The sequence below is a fragment of the Aythya marila genome (assembly GCF_965140915.1).
Source record: "Aythya marila genome assembly, chromosome: 1".
In the NCBI taxonomy this organism is placed as follows: domain Eukaryota; kingdom Metazoa; phylum Chordata; class Aves; order Anseriformes; family Anatidae; genus Aythya; species Aythya marila.
The window spans coordinates 19,137,105-19,149,605 of record NC_139042.1 but is presented as its reverse complement, the minus strand read 5'-3'; the positions used below and the strand labels follow the sequence as shown (position 1 = coordinate 19,149,605).

Here is a 12,501-nt window from a genome sequence, read left to right as displayed (position 1 = left end):
ACAGAGCAATAGGGAAACCAAAAAATGGTCAGCAGAGTCCTGGCTACAGTATGTTGCTGGCCAGCCCATGCTGCCCATCATATATAAAAGCATTACTTGTAACAACACTGGACCTCCAAATGTAGTTTAGTGGGAGACAAAGGCTTTATTTGCCAACTGTGATCTTCGTTCTCTTTTCTCTGTGCCTTGTATTATTGTCTTTTTTCTTTCAGTGCTGTGTTGAATTTCATTTTCAGCAATTGGTTAATGGAATTTTTGGTAAAAGCTCTGCCTGCCGAACAAGCCTAGGAACTGAAACTGTCACCACGGCTAAAAGCTTTGCTTCAATTAGCCAGTCACTGAAGCTGACAGTTTGGTCAAAGCAGGAATGGTTGCAGGGGAAGCACCTAAGTATAACCTGCACTCACAGCTAAGATGAAACTCATGGGCTCAGATTTTGGAATTTTGCCTGATTCTAATTAAATACAAATATATCTGAAGTAGTCTTTGAACTATGCTTATTTTACGAATGCATACCTTTGGGGTTACATCATATCAGATAAGTATGTCATCTCTGAACAGTATAAGCAGCTTTAGGTCCTATATTTTCAGTAACAGCTTTCTTATCTGAAAATTGCAACACAGATGGTATGAATTACTATTAAATACATCAATTACTTTTATTCTCTAAATATGTTATAGGATAGACTCCTCTTGCTTTTGTGCTAGTAACACAAATTTAGAGTGAGGCATTTCCATGGAAAGGAAGCCAGTTTTGATTATTGTGACCCAGTTGCTGGGGAAGGGCTCTGCTATGCAGATTGCAATGGTATTTATAAACTATCCTTACATCACAAGGTTGCTTCACAGAGACCGTTAATTGGCTGCTGAAGATGTAGTTATTTCTAAAATGTAAAAATAGTTCTTTGTTTAACCATCTTGCTATCACTTAAAAAGAACAGGGTATTTCTTTAACTTTTTGCCTTTTCAGAAAGACTCTAAAAAGAAGCAAGACATGAAGCTTTGCAGGATGGAATTGGAAGAATGTGCTTCCAAAATAAAATAAAATCTCTGGAGGCATTAGTGTTTGTAGAGATACTGCTTCACTGCCCTCATGAGTCCAACGTTACTCTTGGAAGCATGAATATATGCTGCAGAAGATAACTCCATGGCTTTTGCTTTAACGCCTGTCATGACTGTGTTGTGGAATTAATTCACCTGCTCCAGAAATTGCTGGGATAAGAGCTGGCTACTTCAGTGAGCTGTAAATACATTTCAGCAGCACACTGCTCCTGTGTGGGCTTGCTAATGAGCAAGGTCACCTCGTGTAAGCAAAGTAAGATCAGGAAATTGTGGGAAGGAGTTCAGAAAACACAGTGTTGTTATAGTGCCTGCAAAACGCAGAACTCATTAAGTGTTTGCATTGAAAAGAAACATCCACGCGATGAAGGAAATGCAGGGTAAAGTTTTATAAAATTCCCAAAAAATTCAGCTTGATGGGAGGCATACAAAACATGCTTTTGTCAGAAAAAAAAAGGCCTGAAATAGCAGTTTATTACTTCTCAGTAACATTTGAGCACATTGTTTAGGGAGGATGGAGAAGAGAAGGAAAAACAGGCCTGTGGCTACCACAATGGGAGCGGGAGCTGGGAGAACTTGGAGCACCTCCAAGATCAGTCCATTTTCTAGACTAGTGCAGACAGAAAATAGTGACATAGAGTATCACAGGGAAGAAGTACTGGAGAAATACATTAGATCTGTCACACAATTTGGGAATTATTATTGGTTTCTCAAGTCACTTTCCAGTCATGTCAGCTAAGAAGTAGCTTTAATAAAGAGGGCAGAGCTGGACTTCAGAACTGAGCCAAAATGTATAGAGAATATATGTGATAGACCACAACAGTAGGACGTACAACATACTCACAGTTGTCTGGATCAAATGGACATTTGTGGCAGTATTTAGGCATTGCTGCCATTTGTTGCTTTGCCATTGCATTAATAATCCCTTGAAATGGTAGTAAAAATTATTTTTGGAATGTTTGCTTATATTGAAGGAGGTACATATGGTTGACTGGAAATATGAAGTACATGCATGGCTGTGGCAAATGGAATCTGCAGGCAATATTCCTTTTAGATTAAATATTTATGTACTAGTGTAAATGCGTGTGTGTGTGTACACCATAAAGTTCTTTCACACTTTGTTGCAGAACCCCAGACTGGATTTAAGATCGCTTTTAAAATGTTGGATACAGATGGCAATGAGCAAGTTGAAAAGAAAGAATTCTTTAAGGTATGTATATGTATGTGCATATTGGTTTTAAAGCATTTAAGTATTTGCATAGGTTATATTTGCTAAATGAAGATGCATTAAAATTTTTAAGCCTATTTTTTTATCTAATCTGTGATCACACGTTTACTAAAATACTTTATATGAAAGGAGTACATAGCAAAGCATTGCTGTAGAAATGCTTATCATACATGAATCCGCTTTGAATATTACCTTTAGCTTGTATCTAAACCTTTCTTACTGGGGAGGCACAAGTTATTCTACATCCCTTAATCCTGGAAGCTAATTTAAATAACTAGCCCAAGCCAGGAGCATGTCACTGAGTTGGTGAACAAGGATGCAGCCAGTGGTCTGGTGCCTGAGCTTGCTGCTGGGCCCAGTTTGGCTCAGTCATGTAGGGGTAGCGTATAGGGTTGGGCAGCATACAGGATTAGACAGAAGCAATGCCAGAGCATTGTGCAAGAACTAAGCAAACTGGCAAAGGCAGTGATAGTTCTCCCAAAAGCAAGTACTGGTTTTAAGGCAACCTGTCCTTAACTTTAAGGCAACTGGCCTTATGGAAATCCAACCAACTTGATTTTAATTGGCAGAAATACTTTTCTCTTTCCAGCAGAACAAGCTATGTTATTTCTTACACTTTTTGTCAGAAGATTAGACTGTGTTCTTCTTTGAACAGTCTAGGAAAGGCACAGTATAAGACATGTTTTCACTCCGCACTGTAATCTCAGTGTGAAGACTGGAAGCTTTCAGTCTTCAGGGTGAAACCTCGTGCAAGTATGGTGGCAATTCTGCAGGTGGGACTTCACTTCTGGTGTTCCACCAGAGCTTCTGGGTGCAGTTTTCACAGAGAGAAAAATGGTGTGTTGTTAATTCACAGAATCACAAATTTGTGTAAAAACAGTTAATATAAGATTGCTGAGATAGGCTCCATATAGTTTGCTAGTCAAACTGTAACATGGTACAATTAGTGTCTGCTTTTCCTGTCTTAGTGGTAAAATTCTGACTATTGAATTTAAAACTCCTTTTGATAGTCTACTGGTTGTTAATCTCCTTTTTCCTTTGAAGAATCCTAGAGTAGCTGCAGGAAAACACTGAGGAAACGTACTTTAATCAGTTAACCTGTCACTTTAAATAATAGTTATATTGATAAAAAATACAATAAATAATGGCAAGTGGTGGACAAATTACAGACTTCTGTATTTTGTTCCTGTATTTTTGTACAATGAAACATCATCTCTGTTTCCTGTGAACATTTGAAAGTGCTGGCACTTGAAAATATAATTCCTTCCGTAATTCATACTCTCAGAAAAAAATGTCTAGAAAATCTGCTTAATAAAAATAAAGGGAAAAGTGGAGAGTGTTCAGCATAGAGAAAGTTAACAGAGCAGTACCAATGAAAATACCGGCAATTTCCACAGATTATTTGACAATAATTCTAGGAAACTTAGGTAAGAATTTTGTATTTTTGTTTGTAAAATGTCAATCATGCTTTGAATTGTGTATATCTCAACTCTAATGTGTTAATGAATAACCAAGCACAAGATGTATCATGTGAATCATTCCGGAAAGGGAGAAAGGCAACAAGCAGACTCTAAGCCTAAGTCCTTAATGCTTGAAACACGTGATGGAGATAGATAAGCTGTTCAGAGCTGTGGGGATCAGTCACTGAAGGAATATGAGATGCAGGATTTCCCAGTGGATTCACTGCTCTTTCCTAATATCAAGTGAATGTTCAGGAGCGGAGATCTTGAATGCAATTCCGTGCTTTGAAAGAGAGGGGGTTCTCTTTTCCTCTACAGCCTTTCCACTTCTGTACACATTTTCCTCTTTTCAAGGAGGAGTTTAGGGAAGGGGACAGACTCCTCTCTCCTCTCTATCTCTTTGTGTTCAGGCCAGTCTATTTTTAATTTCTTCTTCATCCATGTTTCAGTGGTAAAAGTCAAAATGCAAGAGACATTGCACCTTATTCCAGTATTAGGGCCCAGAACCACAGTTTGTGTTTTGAGGTGGGCATTTACAAGGATTTTCTGCTTTGCCCTGCAGTTCCAGAATGAAGCAGATTTGGTAAATACTGGGTTTTCACAGACCTTAGTGCCAACCCTGCCAGAGTGCACAAAGTTGTTTCCCAGACCCTTATTATCTGCATCCTTGCAAGGACTGTAGGATACTGGCCAAGGCATTCATATGAGACTTGGCAAGAGGGATTTCCAGATATATGCATCCCTTGAAGTGGAGTCTGACACTAGTGCACATAATAACCCAGGCACCTTCACCTGAGACCTTCCATCAAGGATAAGGCTATCAGAGGTCCAAAAATCCCTATCAAATAAGGAATTTCCCTGACTGTCCTGATGAAAGATTTTTAAGTAAAATTAACAACAGCTCCATACTGTTGGAAATGGAGGTAAGGTAACTCCAATGGTACATAGAGGAGCTATGTGATTCAGATTTAATAGACAGCCTTTAAACAGTAATTCAAAACAGCAGATACCACAAAAAAAAAAAAAAAAAAAAAAAAAGCTTGTAGAGGCTTATCTAAGACTGAATGAACAAGCACTGTCCAGCAGTTGTGGTGGTTTGGTATAGACCACCTGTGCAGTGTTATAACATCTACAAGCACTGATCTCTCTTCAACAACTGGTAGATGCAAAGTCACATTTTTTTTGGAGTTGGATATATCCTTTCAGTCAGCTCATCTTCTTCAGAAAATACTACTTCTTTGTAGGCCTTTAGTAGAGAGGCATCCATTATGCATAATAGGCCTCATTCTCTTTGAATTTGCCATTAGTATCTCACTGTGACGAACAGATATAAATATTAAATGCAGATAAATGTTACATGGAGAAGTTCAGTACTAGAGGCCATTGCTTGAGGGCAGAATTTGTATCCCTCTGTGAGCAGTTGATGCACTGTGCTGGAAAAAATCTGCAAACTACTGGAAATTCTCATCATTTTTTCCCAAAGTATGGTTTCAAGCAACATAAGGATTTGCAGTCTAAGAAAACAATAAACAAGATCTTCCAGAATATTTGAAAGAAAAATTATACTTCAAGTCTGTGTTCCTTAGTATTCTTTGCAGATCTTCTGAGAGTCTTTCATAAATAAAACCCAACAGGAAAAATCCTATTTTCTCTCATTTGGAAAGTATTACCCACTTTTCATGTAAGAAGAAAATGAAATTTGTCAGAATATGGAGGAGCAGATGTACTTTTATCCAGAGGTCTATATTGCTATTTTGCTATCAAGAAATTCATAATGCACTTACTGTACTGGCCAGTCGTTTTAGTAAGTGATCAAAAATAAAAAGAATTTGGAGAAACTTGGAGAAACTGGTACTGTTGACCTGTCTCATATTTAGAAAAGTCATGCTTTCCTAAAAATAATAATAGAAAACTCAAAACTCAAACTGAGGCTATCACAAGAAAGAGAGAAAAAAAAAAAAAAAAAACAGGTGAATTAGTCAAAATTTGAAGGCCATACAAAAACCTGTGGCAACAGAAACAGTACAGTTTTTTCTACCCACTACTTACAAGCCCATATTGCTTCTCTAAAAACATAGCCAAAAAGAAAAAAATGAAAAAAAAATATATATAAAGCCCTAAGAAGAGATTTGAAAAGCTCACAACATAATGACCATGCTAATTTGATCATGGATTTTTTTCCCAGTTTTAATGGGAAGGAATAGTGAGGAATAGCTCAGAAATGTTTGAGAAACAAGCCAGCAGTGTCAAAAACCCTAGCTTTAAAACCATCTTTCCTAAAGACTCTAAATCCAGAGTACTCAGTGTAAGTCTGTATCTACACCTAACTTTTAATAAGTCCCTTCTTCTTTCATTTTTGCTGTCCTTTTGAGGATTCGTGCAAATGTCTATGAAAGGTAGGTATACCCTATGCTATGATAAATCACTCATTCTTTGGTCGTGTTGTCCTTCCAGGCTAAAATAAAGTCATAAGGAAAGCTTGCAGCCAAGATACAGTTTAGATGCTTTTAATAATCAGCAAATTAATGTATTTCCTATATTACCTGAAAGCTCTACTTCAGACAGTGAAAGTATGTTCTCAAGTGTGAGTCATTTCAGAACTTCTAAAGATTGTATTGGCCAACTCATTCAAAATTCATTTCATTTGTGGGGTGGAGTGGAAACTCAGACCACATTCTGCTTCATTCCAGTTCTGAAAACATGGTTGCTTATTTAATTGAATTACTCTTTTTTGATAATTGTATAGTACCTCATTTGAACAGGCATGTTTTTCTTGTCTAGAAGAACTTGTCCATAGCAGAACTACACAGAAATGTGTAGGAGGGCAGCATGAAAATCACAGAATAATTTATATTCCCCAAGTGACCCTTGATTTTGTATCCCTGAGTTTCGAGATCTTACAGAGTGAATACTAAGCTTCTGGTGCAAAAGCATGTCTTCTAAAAACAGAGTAATTGTTGGGTTGCAAGAGAGAGATTCAGATGTGCTGCTTGGCTATTTTAACCACAATAGATCAGACTTTCCTGGGAAAAAGTGTGTTTGTATAGCAAAATATCCTTAAGTATGCAAATACCTTGTCATGACCAAAGAACCTTGCAAAAGTGTTACTGAGTTTATAATTAATAAATGGTGAAATTAATAGAAGTTTCTGAAAAAAAAGAAAGCTCTTGTAAGATCTAATGTGTAATTTTCCTGTGTTTTGTAATGTCTAAACGAATACAGCTGCAGAGAATCATTGGGAAGGAAGATGATTTAAAAACAGCTGGAGATGAAACAGTATTTCAGGTATGAAATAGAGACACATTTTTCTTTACAAAGCTATTGTCATATTCCCTGTGAACTTTTTTATTTTTAGGTAAGTGTTATTGTTTTAATTACATATAAGTTCATGATTTGTCAACTTTACTTTCTAACTGGGAAAGCAAAATGATTTTCATTTCTGAATGTCCTGTTGAAATGTATGCAATTAATATGTTTTACTGCTGTGTAGTCACTCCACTATTTGGTTTCAAAGTAACTCTTCTACTGTTTCAAAGTAACTCTTCCACACTTCAGAAAAAGACAGAAAAACCTCTGAATTGCCACGTAGGAAAAGATGACTTTGCAAATAAAAATTGATGCCTTAAACTTACCTAAATGCTGCTAATGCAGTAATATCACCTTGATTGGAGTTGGTTTGAAATGTAGTTGGTCTCATTAAGATGACAAAGGCAAGGATCACTTTAGATAGGTCCACTTCCAAAAAAAAATGGCTTAAATCCAGACCAGAAGAAGAACCAATTTTAGAATGCAGTGTTCCAGCCAGGTTAGAAGTTTCACTGGATTTCAGATCATTCGGACATAGCAAATATGTATCATTAGTCAAAAGAGCAGGTAAACTCCTGATCAATTCTGTCTGTTTTTCCCTTAATCCTGACAGTATAACCTACCTTTTTTCCTGAGTGGAGTCTTTGCCAGCTGCCATCTTTTCGTCAGTCTCTGTTCAGCACAGAGACATATTCTGTTACCTGGATGAGATTGAATGAGACTGAAAACAGAGGGGGAAGTTCACAGCATTCTGAAAACACTTCAGGATAAGCTGATGAACTGGGGCAAAGGAGAGGGAGAGTAGAGATGGATTATCTGCATCTATTGCTATAAGGTGCTGCTTGCATCAGCAGCACTACTTCTTGCTTAAATTGGATGGCGTAGATGAAGTGTTTTTCTCTCCACAGACTTGCTTTCTGTCTTAAACTGAAAATGGATAGTTGGGAATAGGGCAGCAATGGCTAATGTTGAAAGCATTTGATAAGAAAATCATACAGGGATCTGCTTTATAAACCTGTCATGCATCAGCATTTTTTGCAGAGAGTAGGTCTGGCTTGTGTTTTACTTTTTCACCAATCCAGGTAAAAATGGAAGTGACAGTATTGATAACACCTTTAATATTTAGTAGGCATAAACAAAAATTGTTTCTTTTCCATGAAGGTATTGGTCAATATGCATGCAGAGTTCAGCTGAAAATTATTTAAATGAGTAGCAACCTTCTTTTTTGAATCATTTCATCAGTCACAAGGTTAAAATAGCTAGCTTTAATAGGGTTGTCCACTTCTCAAAGCCAATTTCAATTGAGATTTAACTGCCATGACAGTGAAAGAAGAAGGCTCTTTATTCTGCATGAATGCACAGCTATAGTATAAAATGTCTAGAGAAACTTTGATACTGTTGGACAGACTTAGCTATAAACACGTGAGCTTAGTGGGGGCTAATTAAATACCTGAGCCTGACTGTCTATTTAGTCATGCTTCAAATTTTATTTTCAGAATTCTCCATTGAAAAACATCCATTGAATGTATGTTTCTTAGCAAATTGTAAGTGGACTTTTAGCCTATTCAAAAGATGAATTAAATATATTTGCATAGTACAGCTATCTTGACTAACTATTCTCTTACAATTTTTCTTTTGATTTTTCTATCCTGTCTTTTGTCTCTCATAACATAAGGTGCTTATAAGCAGTGAATGTGACTATACTAGCAGAAATTTATTTACTAAAAGGGTTGTGCAGCATTGCCCAGGGAAGTGGTTGAGTCACCATTCCTGGAATTTTTCAAGAAACATGTAGATTTAGAACTTAGTAGCATGATTTAGTGATGAACTTTAGTACTAGGATAAAGGTTGATCTAGCTTATCTTTAGAGGTCTTCTCCAACTGGAAGGATTCTGTGATTATACATATTTACCCTTTATTTCTGAGAATTGTGGCAGTCAGTATTACTTTCAAGCAAAGCAGGTAAAGCATAAAAACATGTATTTTAAATTGTCAGTGTTTTTTGAAAGCTGGGATATTTCAACAGAAGTTTGCTGTTTCAGATAATTCTTTATTTCCATGCTTTCACAATTTGCATACAGGTTTGCTACTATTTCAAATCAATTCCAGGATCTGATACCAGATGGAAAAAAAATGTTACTGATTTATGAAAATCAGATTTAAATTGTGGTCTACAACTTCATTTAACCACCAGATATACATATCAGTTATTTTCTCTGTCCACCATGTAGGCAAAGGTCCCAGTCAGTCATTTACTGTTTAGAGATACCACTCGGTACTCATAGTGTGTTAGGAAAAGAAAAAGCAGCTGTGCTCTTAGGTCCCTGCGTCTCTGTTTCCTTTACTGAGAATTTGAATACAAGTCTAAAATTCAGAATTTTACCAGTTATGAATGGCCCTTGACTGGACTTGGTTATCTAAATAAGCACATTTCAGTTGAAGGATTTACTTTTTCCAATGTTAAAATCAATGCTGGAAGAAAAAAAAAATCTGCCCAGCCTTAGCCAATGCAGTTGTTCAAGAATCTGCTTGTTGACTTTTGCAGGGCATGCAAACTGATTTGTTCGTAGCATAGGCATGCACGTGGTGAAGGAGAGGTGCTGGCACACTTACAGAACCATCAGTCTGGTGATCAGTAGACTGGAGAAGTCAACAGGGGCAGTGACTGTCTTACCTGGCCCATCTTCCCCATAGGCCAAAGGCAATGCTGCATCTCACTTCTTAGCGCAACCATTCTCTTTCATGTAAGACATCCAGCTGAGCATCTGACCTTGCTTCTTGAAATGGGAGAGGAATATTGCAGAGTGTTATAGGGAAGCACATGAGCTAGAAGAGTTTGGCATATTTTGAAAAACACGTTGTACAGTTAAAGGCACTAGTTGCTTCTTTGTGTTGGTGCCCAGTGTTCCTTAAAAACTAAGTTCTAATTGTGTTACATGCGTTAACATTCTGGTAGGGAAAACAGTGCTAATGTTTGCAGATATCTGCTATACAGCCCAGTGGTCTGGAAGAGGGACTGTGCTCTTGGGCCCTTCAATTTAGATTAATGAGTTATCAAGCAGTTTCAATACCTCTAATTTAATATGCTTTGTGTAATGGCTAAACTTAGAAATTAATTTTAGCTATTGTTAGAAAAGGAATGGCAATACAGAGTCTTCTATAGTTCTTAAAATTGAATTACCTGCATTGTTGAATTCCCAAATGATTAAATGCATGCTTCTGAATTCCAGAGTGAACACATTTTTATACAAAGTATCTCATTTCCATACATTTTTTTAAACATTTAACTAGTACTTAGGGAAACAGCTATTAATCTCTTTTAAATGGTATGATTTTAGACCCACAAATGGATATTTTCCTATATATTGTGTATCACTTGTTTTAGCCTGTCTACTTCTCTTTTTTTTTCCCCCTTTTTTTTTAGTCCTAAGAGAGCTGAATGACATTAGTCGTTCACACATTTATCACCACTTCTGACCTTCAGGCATTGCAACATTGCAATGCATCTCCTCAGCCCCAGAGACTGAATGGGCCATCATAACTTGTCCATCCACTCCTTAGAATTTCTAATTAATTTAAAGTTTTCTGTCCATAGCTTCAAAGTCTGCAAAGCCCTGGGCTCAGAATAACTAAAGATTGACTAAACCAAAGGGAGGAAGAAGGTGATTAACAGCCATGGTCTTCTAGTGCAGTAATACTCTGTAACAGGGGTACCACATATCTGTGCAGCACATGAAATTTTCCAAGGATGTGGCCCAAGACTAAAATTATTGTCCCTCCCAAAAGAGTGCATCATAAATCTTGCCACCTTTCATTTCTTTGCAATGCACATTTCTTCTTGGACTGCCTTCTCCAACATACACGTGCATGTTTTGTATCAGTCAATTAACACCGAATTCTGTTGAACAGCTTCTGGATACATTAAAATGAGGATTGTTGCTCTGATCCTGAATGTTTTAAAGGAACTTGTCGAGGAAGGTAAATCCCATAAAGATCCAAGCAGTACAGCATCAAAATATTCAGCTATTAAAAAGCTGCTGGATTGCTCACGGGCAAGGAAATTATTTTATTTTTCCACATGATTTGATGACAGTATAGCCTCAAGAGAGATGAATAAACATCCTTTCTGCCATCTTTCTAGACATCTGTTGTGCAAGTACATTACCATGGGACTGGACAGTGAAAGTCTCTCCCACGAGGAATTCATCTGGAAGTCTGCTGTGGTCACAGCAGCACTGCTTTCCATTTCTCCTTTAGTCTCTGCTGTGTAACCTCATCTGAAGCCCTTTCAATTACAGAGCTTGAGATGCTAGATAGCAATGTGGGCTCCTCACAAGCCAGGGAGGACACAGGCTCTGGCCTGACAGCTATAAGAGCTGCAGTCCTAGAATCAGAAGTTGTAAGAATTTGGTAATAAGGTTGCTCTGCTCTTATGACTACATAGTGCATTTGCTTATAAAATTAATTGGAACAAACTGGAAAAGCTGCATGTAATTAGGATTAGTTGGCATTTTGTGACAACTGGCACTTGGGGCCCGAATGTGGAACACCTGGTTGGGACAGCGGGGTGGGGATGTTGGTGACAAGCTCTGGATCTGTTTCAGCACAGACAGCAGGGAGCTTCAGGCGTGCTGGGAGCGCACGTGCTTTGCCTCAGAGGCCAAATTAACATTAATCAAAAGAGCGTGCTTCACAGATCTTAATACCTCCTGAGGGGGGTCCTCATTATGAATTCTCTACTTTTTATGGAAATTAATATTTTTAAAGCGTGGTATGACAGGGAGGCAGGGCCTGAATTCCTGCGAGGAATTTACACCAAAGCTGCTTCCCCCCACTGCCACCATTGCACCTGTCAGGCCTGATTCAGCAAGGTTGGGTCCCTCTCACCCTGCTGGCAACAACTTGAGTTGGAACCTACTCCTACTTTTGTCACAAAGTGTCCCCACAGTGTCTGCTCCCAGATTAGCTTTATCCTCTCCAGCTGGAAAGCTTTTTTATTCCATACTTCCTCAGGAACAGAGGCAGGCCTTGGGGTGGGGTGCTGCAAGCAGAGAACCAGTGACAAGTGGTGTCCCTCAGGGGTCTGTCTTGGGACTGGCACTTTTCAATGTCTTCATCAATGACGTAGACGATGGGATTGAGTGCACCCTCAGCAAGTTTTCAGATGACACCAAGCTGAGTGGTGTGGTTGGTACCAAAGAAGGAAGAGAGGCCATCCAAAGGGACCTGGACAGGCTGGAGAAGTAGGTCCACGTGAACCTAATGAGGTTCAACAAGTCCAAGTGCAAGGTGCTGCACCTGGGCCAGGGCAATCCCAGACAGGAGCACAGACTGGGAGAAGAACTCATTGGGAGCAGCCCTGCAGAGAATAACCTGGGGGATCTGGTGGATGAACAGCTCAACAAAAGCCAGCAGTGCGTGCCTGCAGCCCAGAGGCCAACTGCGTCC

General features: G+C 38.4%; 1 protein-coding gene across 3 annotated transcripts in view; it reads left to right on the top strand.

The window, feature by feature from the left end:
* The window catches only part of MICU2 (mitochondrial calcium uptake 2), a 153,364-nt gene that overhangs the window by 121,004 nt on the left and 19,859 nt on the right, over window positions 1-12,501 (top strand). For all 3 annotated transcript variants that reach the window (XM_082776604.1, XM_082776605.1, XM_082776606.1), the window contains 2 exons: window positions 2,187-2,269; window positions 6,970-7,032. In XM_082776604.1, the coding sequence (XP_082632730.1) occupies window positions 2,187-2,269; window positions 6,970-7,032 (146 nt within the window). The remainder of the gene's footprint in view (window positions 1-2,186; window positions 2,270-6,969; window positions 7,033-12,501) is intronic.